This window comes from Mytilus edulis, chromosome 8 (genome assembly GCF_963676685.1).
Source record: "Mytilus edulis chromosome 8, xbMytEdul2.2, whole genome shotgun sequence".
Taxonomy (NCBI): Eukaryota; Metazoa; Mollusca; class Bivalvia; order Mytilida; family Mytilidae; genus Mytilus; species Mytilus edulis.
This window is the reverse complement of record NC_092351.1, coordinates 79,896,577-79,915,754: the sequence shown is the minus strand read 5'-3', so window position 1 is coordinate 79,915,754 and position 19,178 is coordinate 79,896,577. Positions and strand designations below refer to the sequence as shown.

General features: G+C 33.0%; 1 protein-coding gene and 1 long non-coding RNA gene across 2 annotated transcripts; both read right to left on the bottom strand.

Moving 5' to 3' along the window:
• Window positions 1-670: 670 nt before the first annotated feature.
• On the bottom strand, window positions 671-3,894 carry LOC139484410 (uncharacterized). Its single transcript, XM_071268142.1, has 4 exons — window positions 3,792-3,894; window positions 2,325-2,501; window positions 1,559-1,735; window positions 671-969 (listed from the first exon to the last, which is right to left on the bottom strand). The coding sequence occupies exons 1-4, from the start codon at window positions 3,892-3,894 to the stop codon at window positions 671-673; spliced, it is 756 nt and encodes a 251-aa protein (XP_071124243.1).
• A 4,241-nt stretch (window positions 3,895-8,135) lies between these two features.
• Window positions 8,136-18,815, bottom strand: LOC139486353 (uncharacterized). The gene is made up of 7 exons (XR_011655559.1): window positions 18,320-18,815; window positions 17,690-17,953; window positions 17,006-17,130; window positions 13,478-13,565; window positions 11,882-11,990; window positions 10,075-10,199; window positions 8,136-8,355 (listed from the first exon to the last, which is right to left on the bottom strand). It is a non-coding gene; the product is annotated as an uncharacterized lncRNA (long non-coding RNA).
• Window positions 18,816-19,178: the final 363 nt, after the last annotated feature.

Genomic DNA, 19,178 nt, shown 5'->3' with positions numbered 1-19,178 from the left:
GATAATTTAAAAATAGTTGAAATTGGTTTTTGAACTAGCTCTGGATCTCATAAACTGCGAATACTTTCTCTCCTATTTCGGTGATTTGTGTGGGTTTTTTGTTTTTTTTTATATAATGATGATTTTGTAGATGGCACCACTCTTTTGAGTCAGCCCATTGAAAATACTTTTTACAGGTTGTGTTTATGTTGTGCTGTATCATCACTGTCCAATTTTGGGTAGAGGGTTGCGCACTTACAAATAAATAAACCCCATCACATTATCTACTTGATTTTTCAACGTCAGGTTATATATAGTTTCCGTATTCATTTTGTGGCAAGTTGAATTTTTTCACAGTTTTCATGTTTTGACCTTAATCAGCCGACCTTAAGTTTTTTTTCTGTTGTTGGAAGCCGTACCATAGGCAGATCAAGGGGGATGGGGCCTTGGTCCCCCTTTTGTAGGAAAAATTTGGTTGATTATAAAGGGAATCACTGTGGATACATGTAGTTTGCTATCTACTAGTTAATAAACAACACCATTTCCTTTTTTCAACAATGAACTTTAAATCATGAAGTCTCAAAACATAATTATAAATAACAAAATAAATAACTAAACCAAAGATGTCAGTAAAGCCATCTGAGATGATGAAAGGGTGTAGTCTTGACCAGTAGTTACTTTTCTAAGTAACTCAATTTTTAACTGTAACTTCTGTTTGTTGAGCCTTTGCGCTTCCAATGGTCCTTTCAACACTCGAGCTTGCAATTCCCGGATGTGTTCGCTGTTGTTTTGCGTTTTCTGGATGATGGTTACTTCCAACAACTGTCTTAGTGGATACTGGTTTACTGGGCAATGTATTTGGAACAAAACCAGGTGATGTTGAAGGCTGAGGGCTTGATGTTTCAGCGACGGTGTCAGTGGTATCGGTGGCTGGACTGGCTAATGGAGTTGTAAATAAATCATCATCACTATGACTTGTATTGTGTTTTCCTGAAAATGAAGTAATACAGATTTTAGTATATACATTATTGTACCTTAATAACAATTTTCAGATCAGACAGGAAAAAAAGAGACAAAAGTTAAGTTAAATAAATAAGAGTTGTTCCTCTTTGTACTGGTTATATTCTTTTGTGTACATATTTGTTTTAAATCACATCTAATTATTTACAATTGATATGTATGTAAGATTGGATGTGTTGATTGTGTGGATATTGTATGAACTTTGTGATTTTTGATGATTTATATACTCTTTATAGGCCCTTTTATTAGGATAAATATATTTGAATTTGTATGGTGTCCCTGGGATAAAGATATTATTGTATCTTGCTTAATTTGTTTTGAAGTCTCAAAACATAATTATAAATAACAAAATAAATAACTAAACCAAAGATGTCAGTAAAGCCATCTGAGATGATGAAAGGGTGTAGTCTTGACCAGTAGTTACTTTTCTAAGTAACTCAATTTTTAACTGTAACTTCTGTTTGTTGAGCCTTTGCGCTTCCAATGGTCCTTTCAACACTCGAGCTTGCAATTCCCGGATGTGTTTGCTGTTGTTTTGCGTTTTCTGGATGATGGTTACTTCCAACAACTGTCTTAGTGGATACTGGTTTACTGGGCAATGTATTTGGAACAAAACCAGGTGATGTTGAAGGCTGAGGGCTTGATGTTTCAGCGACGGTGTCAGTGGTGTCGGTGGCTGGACTGGCTAATGGAGTTGTAAATAAATCATCATCACTATGACTTGTATTGTGTTTTCCTGAAAATGAAGTAATACAGATTTTAGTATATACATTATTGTACCTTAATAACAATTTTCAGATCAGACAAGAAAAAAAGAGACAAAAGTTAAGATAAATAAATAAGAGTTGTTCCTCTTTGTACTGGTTATATTCTTTTGTGTACATATTTGTTTTAAATCACATCTAATTATTTACAATTGATATGTATGTAAGATTGGATGTGTTGATTGTGTGGATATTGTATGAACTTTGTGATTTTTGATGATTTATATACTCTTTATAGGCCCTTTTATTAGGATAAATATATTTGAATTTGTATGGTGTCCCTGGGATAAAGATATTATTGTATCTTGCTTAATTTGTTTTGAAGTCTCAAAACATAATTATAAATAACAAAATAAATAACTAAACCAAAGATGTCAGTAAAGCCATCTGAGATGATGAAAGGGTGTAGTCTTGACCAGTAGTTACTTTTCTAAGTAACTCAATTTTTAACTGTAACTTCTGTTTGTTGAGCCTTTGCGCTTCCAATGGTCCTTTCAACACTCGAGCTTGCAATTCCCGGATGTGTTTGCTGTTGTTTTGCGTTTTCTGGATGATGGTTACTTCCAACAACTGTCTTAGTGGATACTGGTTTACTGGGCAATGTATTTGGAACAAAACCAGGTGATGTTGAAGGCTGAGGGCTTGATGTTTCAGCGACGGTGTCAGTGGTGTCGGTGGCTGGACTGGCTAATGGAGTTGTAAATAAATCATCATCACTATGACTTGTATTGTGTTTTCCTGAAAATGAAGTAATACAGATTTTAGTATATACATTATTGTACCTTAATAACAATTTTCAGATCAGACAGGAAAAAAAGAGACAAAAGTTAAGATAAATAAATAAGAGTTGTTCCTCTTTGTACTGGTTATATTCTGTTGTGTACATATTTGTTTTAAATCACATTTAATTATTTACAATTGATATGTATGTAAGATTGGATGTTTTGATTGTGTGGATATTGTATGAACTTTGTGATTTTTGATGATTTATATACTCTTTATAGGCCCTTTTATTAGGATAAATATATTTGAATTTGTATGGTGTCCCTGGGATAAAGATATTATTGTATCTTGCTTAATTTGTTTGTACATATTTAGATACATTCACATGTGTTTTTTTTCAGAGAGAAAAGAAACAACAATAAGGTTAAGTTTCGATATACATATATATAATTGGTTAATGTTATTTATTTTCCTCCATGTCTTATATTGTTTCATGTAAACACCTGAAATCGGCCTTTCATATCATACGGTATTTGTTTTCCTCATTCTGTTGGCCGTTTGGTCAACATATAACAAATTTCTGATTAAAATGTTGTTGTTTTTTTAATTTGAAAGAATAAATACAACTGAACGATGAAAGTGCGTGTGCGTTAAAATAGGGTACGAGTTGGCAAAGATACGGGTTGGGAATGTGACATGAATCCAATTGGTCCAAGCATTCCCGAGTAACAGATTTTAGAACAGCAGCAGAAAACAGAAATTGGCACAACGGCGCAGGTTTTAAAGCTATGAATAAATATGAGGAACTGAGGAGTCCTGACATATACACGTCTCTTAAGTATGTTTAATGCTCCATTAGAAGTGTGCACAGTTCATATTTATGCATTGATTGGCCAAATCAGTATAATTTAAGTGACCATGCTTGCGTTATATAAATAGAAATTCCAGACGGGGTGAAAGTCGTACATTTATCAAAAATGACTGAGGGGTTTTCCGGTAGTCCACGTTTGAAGATGGCGAAATGTTTATGTTTATATTTGATGAAAGTTAATGCAAAACTATCATTAAAATTCAATAGTTATGGAAACTCTTAACTCTAAATTTATTTACCTGTAATAAGTATTTTGTGAAAGCTTTATTTGCTTTCGAAACAGTATTCCGCCATTTATCCCTTATCTTATTCCCAGTTCTGTAGGCAACACCCAAGGAGTTATTTTTGACTGAAATATCATCCCAATTTTTTTTAATTTTTTTTATTTGTAACCTCATTGCTATCCCTTTCCTGTAAGATGTAATGATATTTACTGGCCCCTTCCTGTATCAGGTTCTCTTCAGCAACTGAATATTTGGTTTTCCTGAGTCTAGGGAGCTTTGGAGGGCAGGGATTTATATTGGTCTGGTCAGCCATAATTATAATTGCAGAACAGGAAGTTGAAGAGGCCCTGACTTACAATGCATTGTGGGAGGCACTTGCTAATCACCCAAAATTAGTCATATGATTAAAAATTAATACAGTGATTAACAAATACAATGATTAAAAATCATTGTATTTACTAATCATGCGATTAACTTTTGACGACAAGTTAAAATTAATCATATGATTAGTTTAACAACGAGTTGAACAACAAGGCCCAGGGCATTTTCAGCTTCCTTTTCTACAACTCTGTTTCTATGGATTCCAACATTACTCGGTACCCATAAAAATAATATCTCTTTATGAAGAATTGTTAAGTTCCTCATAACGGATAAAATATTGAGAATTATCGGGTTTTTGATTTTAGTATGTTGTATAGCTTATAAGCATGAAAGTGAATCAGAACAAATAATAAATTTAGATTTGTCTGAAGGAGCAATAAGTTTTAAAGCCAAAATAATAACATGTGCTTCAGCAGTTAAGATGGGTGCGTCAGATGACAAACGGGGAGTCGCAGTTATGTCTCCAAGGACAGCGGTAGATACAACTCGGTAACCATCCTTGATCCATCAGTATAAACAGTTGACAAATTTGTATAATTTGCTTTAATTTCAGTAAAATGTTGTTGAATTAAAAAAATGGTTTGTTTCATTTTTTTTTGTATTTACGGAGATCAAAAAATCATTTTAGGTTTTGGAATTTCCCATGGAGGGCATTTGCTTGTTCCTAGATGTGCAACATATTTTAAATCAAAAGATTGATACATGTAGTTTTAAACGAATTCCCAATGGAGGAATTTTATTTTCATATTTTGCAAATATCTTCATAAATAGGATTAAAAACACAGTCTTAAGCAGAATTTCTGAATATGTTTTAGCTTGACAGCGTATCTAACGTCTGTTAGAGAGTGAATGTGCATCAGCCTCTACACACCGACTTGTAATTGGTGAGGGTTTAAAGGCACCAAGACAAAGACGCAAACCCTGGTGATGAATAGTAACGACAATCTGTATGTAAGACTTCCTTGCAGAACGACGCAAACCCTGGTGATGAATAGTAACGACAATCTGTATGTAAGACTTCCTTGCAAAACCATACACTATAGAGTCATAATCTAGTTTAGATCTAACTAGAGATCTATATTGATTAAGTAAAATGTTACGATAAGCACCCTAGTCAGTGCTGCTGACAACTTTTAAAATATTTAATGCTTTTAAACATTTCGATTTTAACATTTTGATATGGCGTAGAAAGGTTAACCTTTTATCTAAAATAATTAACCAAAGAAATTTGCTTTCATCAACCATTTTAATTGAGTTTCCGTACAAAGTAAGTTCTTGGTCAAGATGCAATTAATCGACACATGACCCCTCTAACATAAGGCTATTGAAGATAGTGAGCGTATGTTTCTGGTATGAAATAAAATATAGACTACAATTATCACACTGTCAAACAAATTGTAATTTCTCTATTAATCGTTTCCAATATTCAGATTGTACAGATCCTCAAAATATAAAGAAAACACTTCATGTCGAACATCTGTTCGAGACCACAAATTATATTACGGATTACAAATGTGTCGAGATTTGTGATTGGATAACAACACAGAGATGTCAGTATATATTCAGGAAACTGCCGGGGTATATACGACGTTTTTATCCCCGATTGGAACCTCAAAAACGTTACCATAACATCGGTTACTATGTGACGTAGTCAAAAGCTATCAGACTGTCAGAGGCTCACAGAGGGAAAATAATGACGTGCTTCAGTCAATAATAGATTTTTGATACAAAATCACGCATTTTACACTTTTAATACTTAAATTTAATGTTAAAAGTGTTATTATAAATTATTAAAAACACGATAAAATTATGTTCACAGCAAATTAGAAAATCCTTCACGTATGCCGAACATATCAGGTTGGGTTTTTCAATATATATGTGTTGTCAACATATACCTGCACTGGAAAATAACATTAAGTCAGTGGTAATCCGTAATATATGTGTAATTCAGGTCTCAGAAAGGGTATATACTGTGACATTCCCGGCTTAGGGCTTATATCCCCTTCGCCTTCGGCTCAGGGGATATAAACTCTAAGCCGGGAATGTCACAGTATATACCCTGTCTGAGACATGAATAACATATAATGTAGACATTTCGAAAGAATTTTCCAGCTCAAATATAGATTGTTCCAAATCAACTAGCGATATTTCCATACATTGATTTTATTTTGCAGGAGGTGATTTTTGGAAAAGTGGGAAAACTTTTTCCCTTTGATTCAACTAAAGACTTATGTTGTTGGATCAACCAGGCATGATAATGAGATACAGACTTTACACATATTTAATCGGTCAATTTAAAGTGCATGAGTAAACACCGGAATTTAGAACAAGGAGATTATCTGGCCGTTCTAAACAACATTTCTTTTTTATTTTAGAATTTCCTCTTCATCATTAAAAGAATATCTTTAATGTCGGTAAGGATTTGACAATACATAATGTAGTGTACATGCTGAGATTAAACAACTTAATGGCCTCTCGTTATACTTCTAAAATGAGACCCCTATAGGAATTAATCTGCTGTACTGTGTGATTTAACATGCGCATGTACTAAAACTCTAGCTAATTAACTATCTCAGCCACCGACAAAGGACTTTGAACGCAGCCATTTTTATGTGTATGCCGAAGAACATTATGACAAAGTTTTCCTCACAATACATCCGAGACCTGTTTTAGTTGTAATACTGTAAAAATTGGTTGGTCAAATTAAAAGCCTGAGTTTGATCTGAAGTTACCTTTATTACGAATTTCTCTTCTTCCAAATACGGGAGTAAACCTGTATTTAGAAGTGTAAAACTTCCAGGAACTTGTGTTCTATGTACATTTGGACGTAATTAAAATAACTATAAACAATAAAGCGAAATAGTCTATTGAATTACATATATACATTATTTACAGTGGCTTTGGTGGTTAAGTAAATTGGTGTTGGCCATTCAAATGTTAGAGTTAAATTAATGTCGTAGTATTGAATTTAGCCTCTTCGTAAAAAGATGTAGTAGAGCAGATTGCTGGTAGTGGCACAGAAGGAGTCATCGATGAATCATGATAGGCGGACCATTGAAAGGTTTGTTCCAACTTCTTTAAAAGAGGGACGAAAGATACCAAAGGGACAGTCAAACTCATCAATCTAAAACAAACTGACAACGCCATGGCTAAAAATGAAAAAGACAAACAAACAACAGCACACACGACACAACATAGAAAACTAAAGAATAAACAACACGAACCCCACCAAAAAACTAGGGGTGATCTCAGGTGCTCCGGAAGGGTAAGCACATCCTGCTCCACATGCGACACCCGTTGTGTTGCTTATGTGATAACAAATCCGGTAAATAGTCTAATTCGGTAGGTCACATTCATGAAAGGGAAGGGGATTGTAGTTACGACGTAAGGAACATATCCGATATCATTTAAGCTATTTGACTTCAACTTTTAATGAAACTTGGAATGAAGACCTATGAGTTAATAGTTCTCCCTCCACTAATGATAGATCTGGTTCTTTTAATCTCATTTCAGCTGACGGGAGATTTTCTTAACACTCTCGTAAAAATGCATTTTAAAATAGCTTCACACATCATATGAAATATGTTGGATAAAATATATACCGGTACTATAAGATAAATCCTTTTTGATGTTCTGAATTGTAGTCAATAGTGTCTGCAGCAGCCGAAGTGAATACATTCTGTGGTAGATTTGTAGTACAAACAATAAATTCTTGGATATAACGACAACAGACACTATTGCCCAACGAAGTAGATATTTATAACATCCAGTCGTAGGACACAAAAAGCAGTAGATCAATTTGGATAAAGTGTATACTAGATCACGTTGTATAGTCTAACAGTGAATCATAAATCATGATTCCCAAGTAAGTAAAAACTGGGGGTCCATTATCTTTTCCTTTGTACAACTAACTATACATTAGAAGCTGTGCCTTTGTTAATATCGACTGAGAATATCATCAATCCCGAATGTTGGGTCCAGCCTGAATCAGGATTGATCAAGGACAATACTGACGGACATAAAGACGTGTCTTTTAGATAACATTCGATGAATCCTTTTTAGGAAATGTTCATAACATGTAGCCATATAACTGATACTATGCAAACTTTTGTGTGTTTACTTTAGAGGGGTTAAAATGTTGTAGAAATATATTGAATTTAGCCTCTGGACTACTGATGGCCATTTTGAATTTGGCGGCCATATTGGAATTTATAATATGGCTTCATGTTCGCGTTGCTCAAACTATTCTTCTTCTAACAGTGTATGATGTCACCTTGATATATTTTTTTTCTGATTTCTTAAAAGAAAACTAAAATCTGCTTTGAAGATTTTATTACACCATACAACAACAGTAAACTTCCAAGGACTACAGCAAACTCTCTATGGACAAACTCTGAAAAACACAACACTATAAAGTAAGAGACACATACAAATAACTTAAAGTGCAGTCAAACGTTTAGATCACATGGTATATGTATATGTTAGAAAGTACTTGTCAATATAAACTAGAGGCTCTCAAGAGCCAGTGTCGCTCACCTTGGTCTATGTGCATATTAAACAATGGACACAGATAAATTCATGACAAATTGGGTTTTGGTGATGGTGATGTGTTTGTAGATTTTACTTCACTGAACATTCTTGCTACTTACAATTATCTCTATACTGAATGAACTTTGCCCATTAGTAACTGAGGAAATTATTTTGTAAAAATTTACAAAAATTAACCAAATTAAATGAAAATTGTTAAAAATTGACTATTTGTAGATTTAACTTTGCTGAACATTATTGCTGTTTACAGTTTATCTCTATCTAAAATAGTATTCAAGATAATAACCAAAAATAGCAAAATTTATTTAAAAATTACCAATTGGAAGTGGGGAGGGGGGGGAGGGGAGCAACCTAACAACCAGATGTCCAATTAATCTGAAAATTTTAGAGCAGATAGATCTTGACCTCATAAACAATTTCACACCCTGTCAGATTTGTTTTAAATGCTTTGGTTTTTGAGTTATAAGCCAAAACCTGCATTAAACCTCTATGTTTTATTTTTAGCCATGGCGACCATCTTGGTTGGTTGGCTGGGTCACTGGATACAATTTTTAAACTAAATACCCTAATAATGATATTGGCCATGTTTGGTTAAATTTGGCCCAGTAGTTTCAGGAAGAAGAATATTTTTTTAAAAGTTAACGACGGACGACGACGGACGACAAGTGATGAGAAAAGCTCACTTGGCCCTTGGGAACTTTCAATTTTCAATTTTCCTTGTAGTTAAATATATTTGTGAAGTTTTTAGAACTTATTTAGTTTTGTATTTTTTTTTTAATGGGTTCAAACTTAAGAGTTAAATCGGACAGTTTTGTTATTGTAACATTTTCTCAAACTTAAAAAGAAAATTGCTTGTCCGTTATTTGTTTAAAAGAGTCCAAACTGAAGGTTTGATGATTGCTATTAACTAAAATATTAATTTGCTAACATATTTTGATACTAATTATTCTATTAACAATCGTACGTCTAAAGTGCATGGCAAGTAAGATAATCAGATATAGAGGCATATAAATCTATAAAATATAACTTTATCCTGAAAATGTGTGACTTGACATTAATAATTAACATGATGTTAAAGAGAAGCACATAGTTCACAATGAAATACAAATACTTCTGTATCAATATTGCTCATTGTTGAAGGCCGTACGGTGACCTATAGTTGTTGATTTCTGTGTCATTTTCGTCTCTTGTGGAAAGTTGTCTCATTGGCAATCATACCACATCTTTTTTATATCTCAATTCAAGATAAGTGATCCTGTAGGGCAATGACGACATTTTCGTACACAACTGTTAATAATTTACAAAATTCGAAATTGACTGTTCTACATATACATGTATTCGGATCATTTAAAACAGAGTTATTATGTTAAGTGTTAAAATATTACTTTTTATATAAAACAGTGTCATTTTTAAGACATGTATCTTTTATCGCTTCAATGCCTTGTGATTGTGTCCTACCTGAGACCTGTACTGAAATCTTCGTGATGTGTTAATTGTAGTTATATATTAATGTTTTTTAGGAAATAGATTATTTCCACACAAAAGCTAAATGAATTATACTTACTCGTGGGTACTCGCATATATAGCGCCGCGGATTACCACAAAGCCCGCCAGCCCACCTCCTCCACTGAGAGCCGTCGAACGTTATTCCCAGACAGTCAGAGCCTTGGTTAATATCAATTATTGGAGCTGAAATTATTAATCGACGTTTTACTTCTCATTTTGTCTTAGATAGCACAAAAAGGCACAAACAAATAGAAGACAGTCTCGTTCAACCAATGTGTTGTATTTAAAATTACTATTAGAACAGATGAGTTAATAAATCGTTAGTAAATTTATTAAACGTTAACAGTAAATATCTGGAAAATAAAATTGAAAACAAAAAGCTGTGTTACTCTATTATAGCATGTCATAAATCAATACAGTGGTTAGTGACCGGAAATATAATTACACGCGTATCTTCAGTCCATTGAAATCCCGGAGGTCATGTTTTGACATATGTGTATTAGTTCGAGATAAAGAATGAATTTTGAATGCTTTTGTTCATCTTGGGAATGTAAATTTAGTTCGACTCAATCGAAAATTTTACTTATCCAATTTCGACTCATCAGGAGTCGAAATACATAAATTTATATGGAAAAAAGTTCGGGATCACGTGAAAACTGCGACTAGACCGAAATTTTGAGTAAACAGAATTCGAGACAACGAGAGTTAACTGTAAGTGTTATTGGTATTTTAAACCTTTTGTTCAGCGGACAAAAACGTGTTGATGTTTTATCCTTGTTCATGTTGTTAGTCTATTACATAAACTCATCATAGATACCAGGACTAAATTTAGTATATCCTCCAGACGCGCGTTTCGTCTACAAAAGACTCATCAGTGACGCTCGAATCCAAAAAAGTTAAAAAGGCCAAATAAAGTACGAAGTTGAAGATCATTGAGAACCAAAATTCCTAAACGTTTTGCCAAATACAGCTAAGGTAATCTATGCCTGAGGTAGAAAAGCCTTAGTATTTAAAATAATTCAAAAATTTGTAAACAGGAAATTTATAAATATAACCATATCAATGACAATTCATGTCAGCACAAAAAGTGCTGACTACTGGGCTTGTGATACCCTTGGGGATATTTCACGACTTTTTTTTTTTTTATAGATACATAGATACAGGAAGATGTGGTGTGAGTGTCAATGAGACAACTCTCTGTCCAAATAACAATTTATAAAAGTAAACCATTATAGGTCAATGTACGGCCTTCAACACGAAGCCTTGGCTCACATCGAACAAAAAGCTATAAAGGGCCCCAAAATTACTAGTCTTAAACTATTCAAACGGGGAAACCAACGGTCTAATCTATATAAAAAAAAACATTTATAACTTTTTATGTCCATTGTTGAATACCATGTCTATGGATGACACTTGCGTGTGTTTCTTGTTTGTTTGCTGTCTCAATTTCATACATCATTCATATCTAGTTATGTATATTTTCCCGAAAGAATGGTTTTTCTCCCTTTTAATAAAATTGAGAAAGGAAATGGGGAATGTGTCAAAGCGACAACAACCCGACAATAGAGCAGACAACAGCCAAAGGCCACCAATGAGTCTTCAATGTAGCGAGAAACTCCCGCACCCGAAGGCGCCCTTCAGCTGGCCCCTTAAAAAATATGTATACTAGTTCAGTGATAATGGACGTCATACTAAACTCCGAATTATACACAAGAAACTAAAATTAAAAATAAAGAGAATACATAGTGTCAAAATAAAATCCAAGGTCAATAATAACAACAGAGATTTATGTAAAAAATAAGTTGCTCATCTGTATGGTATGTATACTTTGGCTGAATTATTGTTAAAAAAAAAGTCAAATTTACCTGTTCCAAATGGGACACTATTTAATTAATTCACCATTTTCTATGGCACATGTGAAAGTATTATCCTGGTCTATATCAAATGCACCGGTCCACACAAATGCATTGTTGCCTGTAAAATAGAAGGTAAGTTTCATCGAAAATCAGAAGAAATATTACAAGTTTGTTCCTGAAATCGCCTTGAAGTTCGTAGTTTAAGATATTAGACATAACGAGACAAAATGTGGAAAACGATAAAAGTTACAAGATCTCTGGCTAAACGTCAATATAACATGGATAATCAGAGATTATCTTAACATTATGGAATAAAGGATGACTTTTTTGTATAAATCAAGAATCTGAAAGTGATACTATAAGCTGGTAGATCATTCGTTAAGGATAAAAATAAGCTAAAAATATTGATAGGTCATGGACCTCCTTTTTGAGATATATGAGATTTAAAATATGACAGGAAAAGGCTGACTCGGACTTTTACCTTATATTTGCATTGGTGTTTTTTTGGGTCTCAAAACAAAAGAAAGAAAATCAAGAATCTTGGTAAATGACCTCTTATGAGCTATTCAGTCTTATATGAAAAAATAAATAGGTGTTATGGGGCAAAATATCTTACCTTGTATTGTATGGAAAAACACCAAGGAGTCCGAAAATTTGACACGAATTCAAAAACCTCACCTAAGTACATCCTTAAGTGAGAATTTATCAGCGTCAAAAAGTAAAAAAAAAACGGTTTTGTTCACTACTATCTCTTTATCAATTTTGTGACCCTAATGGCTTTGTAGTCGTACCTTGACTATATCGTTCCTGTCATTTTGTTCCCAACACTACCATTCCATACCTCATAGATAAATAGATGTTTAATTATTCGTAAACATTCGTAAATGAATGAAAATTGTCCAATATTGGTATTGGAAATTATTTAAAACAGAATTGTGTCATTCAAAAAGGAAAAGATCCCCTTGTAAGTTTTACAATGGTAAATATTCAATGTATGCTGTTCCATTCGACAAGAAATGTTAAAATCTCATACCCTTCTTACTTTTTGTTGATTGATATGTAGAAATGATAATGAGACTAATCAAATTATATGTAGTATAAATTCAATCATGTTATGTTAATTTTATGTGAAATTTGCCATTCGGTAAAGGTCCCTTACCGTATCTACATTGTAAACACTTTCCTGAGCTTTCAAATTTAAGATAATGATAAACACATAACCTTATAAAATGACTGCATAATGGTAGAAAAATGTTATAGTTAAATGAGATCGAGACAAAACTAATTTATATCTTTAAATGACACTCTTACACACTTGTACTTTTCTTCTTATATCAAATAAATACTCCCCCCAGGAGCTACATAATCTGTATTTTTTGTCTTTAGTGTTCGAACGTCTTCAGGAAGAGATAACTGTATCGTAATACATATTATTCAATTAGTTATCACGAATTTGGGAAATTAGTTATGGCATGTTTTGATATACGTCAAAACAGATTGAATATGATCACACGAAAGTGTGTAATTTGTTATCACTTTTTTTGTAATTCGTGATGACTAAATAACTTCAGTTTAAAAGACAATAATGTTACATTCTCAACTAACCTAAATCAAATTCATTTCTAACAGCAGCGGCTTCTTGGGCAGTGTTTGGTCTCCACAGGTAGGCACCTCGTGTCCTGGCACAATCCAACTGAATTTTATTAATATGATTTTTGTACATTTATGTAACATAATCTGTATGTAAAATTGAGAAAGGAAATGGTGAATATGTCAAAGCGACAACCACCCGACCATAGAGCAAACAACAGCCGAAGGCAACCAATGGGTCTTCAATGTAGCGAGAATTCCCGCACCCGTAGGTGTCCTTCAGCTGGCCCCTAAAATATGCATAATAGTACAGTGATAATGGACGTCATACTAAACTCCGAATTATACACAAGAAACTAAAATTTAAAATCATACAAGACTAACAAAGGCCAGAGGCTCCTGACTTGGGACAGGCGCAAAATTGCGGCGGGGTTAAACATGTTTATGAGATCTCAACCCTCCCCCTATACCTCTAGCCAATGTAGAAAAGTAAAACAATAACAATACGCACATTAAAATTCAGTTCAAGAGAAGTCCGAGTCTGATGTCAAAAGATGTAACAAAAGAAAATAAATAAAATGACAATAATACATAAATAACAACAGACTACTAGCAGTTAACTGACATGCCAGCTCCAGACCTCAATTAAACTGATTGAAAGATTATGTCTTCATCATATGAATATCAGGTACAATCCCTCCCGTTAGGGGTTTAGTATCATACTATCATAAAATATATGAGAAGAACATAACCCGTGTCATGCCAACAACTGTTTTTTTAGAAATAAATGTGTTTAGTTCCGATGCAAAGACCCTATCAGTGAATCAATGTTAAAGCCAAAATATGCAATCTTTAATGACCTGACAACAGTATCGTAACTATATCCCCTTTTAATAAGTCTATTTAAAGGTTTTGTTAGTTTCTGAGGAGAATACTGACATTTTTGTGCTTTATAAAGAATATTTCCATAAAATTTTGGATGTGAAATACCTGAACGTATAAGATGTCTGCATGTTGAGTTATATTTACGAATTATTTCCTTATACCGGTGATAAAATTTAGTAAATGTTTTGACCAGTTTGTGATATCGAAAACCCTGGTGTAATAATTTTTCAGTAATACATAAATTTCTCTCGCTAAAATCTAATACATTGTTACATACACGAGCGAATCGTACAAGTTGAGATATATAAACACCATAAGATGGTGACAAGGGAACGTCACCATCTAAAAATGGATAATTAACAATAGGAAATGAAAAATCATCTCTTTTATCATAAATTTTTGTATTAAGCTTCCCGTTTATGATATAGATATCAAGATCGAGGAAAGGGCAGTGGTCATTGTTATCATTAGCTTTATTTAAAGTAAGTTCTACAGGATAAATTTCTTTAGTATACATACTGAAGTCGTCATTATTTAGAGCCAATATATCATCCAAATATCTAAAAGTATTGTTAAATTTTTGTATCAAATGTTGTTTTGATGGGTCTTTGCTAATTTTAGTCATAAATTGTAACTCATAACAATACAAAAACAGGTCCGCAATAAGTGGTGCACAGTTAGTCCCCATTGGAATTCCAATAACTTGACGATATACGGAATCTCCAAAGCGAACAAAAATGTTATCAAGTAAAAATTCAAGTGCATAAATAGTATCAAAGCATGTCCAATTGACATAGTTCTTTTGTTTATTGCTACTAAAAAATGATCTAAAAGAGTTTGAACATATGTACTCGCATTCCGACTTTTTAAATGCCCAGTTAATTAGGGATGTGAATTTTTTCTTAATAAGAATATGAGGCAAAGTGGTATATAGGGTGCATATATAGATAATTTGTTAGTTGAAAACAGTTGTCAAAACTACTCATCGTTTACTATTTTCATCTTTATTTCTAGCCATTTTTTCAGCAAAAACTGTATGTATATATTGTTTAGTTTTTGTTTTCCATGATAAACTCCTCATAAATCTACGTATGTCTCCCATATTATGCATCGCGTGACTCCAATTATGTCCCAGTATTACATCAAAGACCATTCAGTTATTTGTTTTCTACTATTATACTCTGTTATCAAACAATTATTGTTTAACGCATCAATGTAAATATAACGGAATTTGATGAGACTGTCATTAAAGTGAGAGGATTAGCGCTATAGAACCAGGATTAATCCACCATTTTCTACATTTGAAAATGCCTGTACCAAGTCAGGAATATGACACTTCTTGTCCATTCGTTTTTGATACGTTTTGTTATTTGATTTTGCCATGTGATTATGGACTTTCCGAATTGATTTTCCTCTGAGTTAAGTATTTTTTTGATTTTACTTTTTATTGTGTTGAAAAGATTAAATTATGTCCAATTGATCTCGACTGCGTTCAACATCATAAAAAGCGTCAAATGCTCTTCAAACATAAATCCAATCATCTCTTTTTTTTCCCCAAAAATTAACTAGGCTTTCAACAAATTAACTGTATAAGTCAAATATAGAAACAACTGTAGTGACATGATCCTGAACATTGCAAAGACACTTTTACAATAAGGTTTGAAAGTTGTCCTTCTCCGTATACACACACAGGTAAAACTATTTGTTATCTACGTTCATATCCGTAGATATGGATATGTGAACACGCTGAAGTATCTAAAACCCTGAGGTGAAGCCGAATGGTGAACAGGGTACTGAAGAGTGTTAAATATCCATATCTACAGATATGAACGTAGATAACGAATTTATTCCAGGTTTTAGTTTTTTAGAGACCTTAGACCGTAACGTGAAAGCATTGTTTTTTTGTTTTCATTATTTAAAAAACTTTTATTGAAATTTGGGAATCTGACATATTTCTAACGAAGTGAAGGGTACTTATTACCTTTGGTAGAATCCTACAGGTAGTCAAATATAAGACTGTTAATGTTAATCCAGAGACAGAGAAACTGGAATGGGACAAATTTGGCGCTCAATGTTGTGAGAGTTACGTCACAGACTGTATGACGTTAACGTGGGTCATTCGCATAGCTCGGTCAGTAGTTCCATTCAATGAATATGTAGCGAAGATGTGCTGCTGTATACCAAAATGAGTGCAAATGATCGGCATAAAAGAAGAACATTGTTAAAGGAATAAATATTTAATTACAGACCTCATGGATAATTTACAGAATTCAATATTTCACAACCATGGAACTAAGGAAAACGCGTGTGAAGTTCCCCGATGTAATCGGTAGCAGCGTCAGGGTATATGGGTAAGCAAAATCCAGGGGCTATGGGTTTTGAAACGACGTGTGGTTAACCAATCAAAATCCTAGAAATATACTAAGCCGGAGATAAAGTCATTTATAACACTTCTAATTATGTAATGATTACATAGGAAATTACTTAAGTCAGATAAAAGAATTTTGTAATGTCACTTTTAATAATAAATACATATCTGTATTGGAATCTTATATTCTCCTTAAAGATTTTATAATGTAAATTAAACGGTTTTTGGTTCTTCTTTCTGTTAGAAGTAACAACCTCTTCCTACAAATAGTGATTAATTAACATACTCACCAGACCTACATTCCACACTTTATTATTAGCAGGCGTTGAACCACTATCAGAATGACAACTTGTACTACTTGCGTGGTTTGGTAACAGCCTGAACCCAGTTGGGCAAGTTTCCGTAACACATTGCGCTATTCAAATGGAACACCATATGGTTTCATTTTTTCAACAAACATTATTTATACAAAAATTATACAGCCATGACGCAATTTCAAAACCGTTAAAAAATGGATAACCATGATTAAATGAATAGGAAATACAAAAGCTACAGGCATTGTTTTGAAAACAAAGATGTAGTTTTATTTTCAATAATACAAGTTTCCACAACAGACTAAATTGGTGTGCATTAAACGCATTGACATTTACACATCAGTTGATGTTCCTACATTTACATACATTTGTTGACCAGCTACTGATTCATGCAGTTGATCGGATGGACGATACTTTAAAAACAGGATGGAAGATACTTTAAAAGTAAATAAAACCATAAGCTTCCATAAAATTTTATGAAAACTTTATTCTAATCAGCATACAAAAAATACTGAGAACTCATGTCATGGCTTCTCTTAGAAAAACGCTGTATTTTCAGATTTTGATTGAGAGCTGTTTTTCAAGTGAACATTTTTTATGCTGTTGATCGATGCATAATGGGAATGTCAAACTTAAGAAAGTGTTTTAAACTATACTTACTAGTCGCAGGAGGGACTAAAACTGTTAAGGTTTGTGGTGGTACTGGCGTTTGAGGTTATACAGGTGCAATCACAGCCGCTGCTGTCGCAGCCGGTGTTTGCACAGCCTGAACTGCTGTAGGTATCGTCGCCGCAAGTATTAAGGGTGCAAAAAGTAAAAGTGGTAAAAGAGCCGAAAGTGCTGAAAAATTAGCCTTTGTACCACCTACTATACGCGCATCTGCATCACCTAGTACGCCAGTCCCTGTACCAGATCCAGAAATACCTTTAGTAAAAATAAAACAAAACCGTGATTTGATGTTATATTATGAGTTAGGATAATATTTTGATTATTTTTAACAAAAAAAAAATTAAATCAGAAACAGTTAATGTAGATGAATAAAGTCATGTGTGTTTGTTTGTTTGTTTTAAGAAAATACACCCCGATGTAACAGTTATAATTATAATCTTCTTATCACAAAGAATATATTTTGTTCGACAAAAAATCGGGTAGAGAAGTCTTTGATCTGACATCTGTTATCTTCATCAAAGGTGTGGATCAAACATACTTTTGCAACTTTGATTTGTAATAGATAAGCAAATGTGTAATATTCAATGTTCATAACCATGTATAAATTTATCAATTAATTACCTCCATCTTGTTAAACGAAAAATTCTTGTGTGTCGTCCTCTAAAGTGAACTGTGCATAGCACGCATTTCTTGATATACATAAAACAAGCAACAACACAAAATATGTCTGTAAATAATAAAATTACGTAAAACATATATGTGAATTCAGTTATATTCCAGTCATTTGCATTGTTATTATTGACATATCTATTGTTATACTTAGCAAGAATCAAATGATCATGTCAACTGAACAATTAATTTTTGACATTTTTGTCTGTTTATTTTAATCACATATCGTTGTCAAAATAATAGAATTGTATGCGACTGTCACACACGTGAGAGATTTAGCTAGCCATAAAACCAGATTCAATCTAACATTTTCTACAAAAAAAAAATGCCAGTACCAAGTCATGATTATGACAGTTGATGTCAATTTGTTTGCCGTGTTTTAGCTTTTGATTTTGCCATTAGATTAGGGACTTTCCACTTTAAATTTTCCTTAGAACTCTATATGTGTGTGATTTTACATTTTACAATAACACTATCTGATAAAACAGTTTTGTGTCGTACAATTAAATTAATGTTCAAAAGTTCAAATTTGTAAAAATATTCTATCATCAATTTCAAATGCATTATACTTTTCATAAACATGTTGAAATTATCATCATACCACGTTCATACGATATTATTTTAAATCATTACCTTCAAATAATTTTTTCTTGTACAATGAATGAATCGTCACCCACACAAGTTACAAGTATAAAAAAACTAAATGCATATTTAAACTAATTTTAACATGTTTAAAGTAATTTTGAAGAACACTTAATGTATAAGGTACTTTAAGATAATTCTGCATTTGGGCAAATCATGAATAATATGT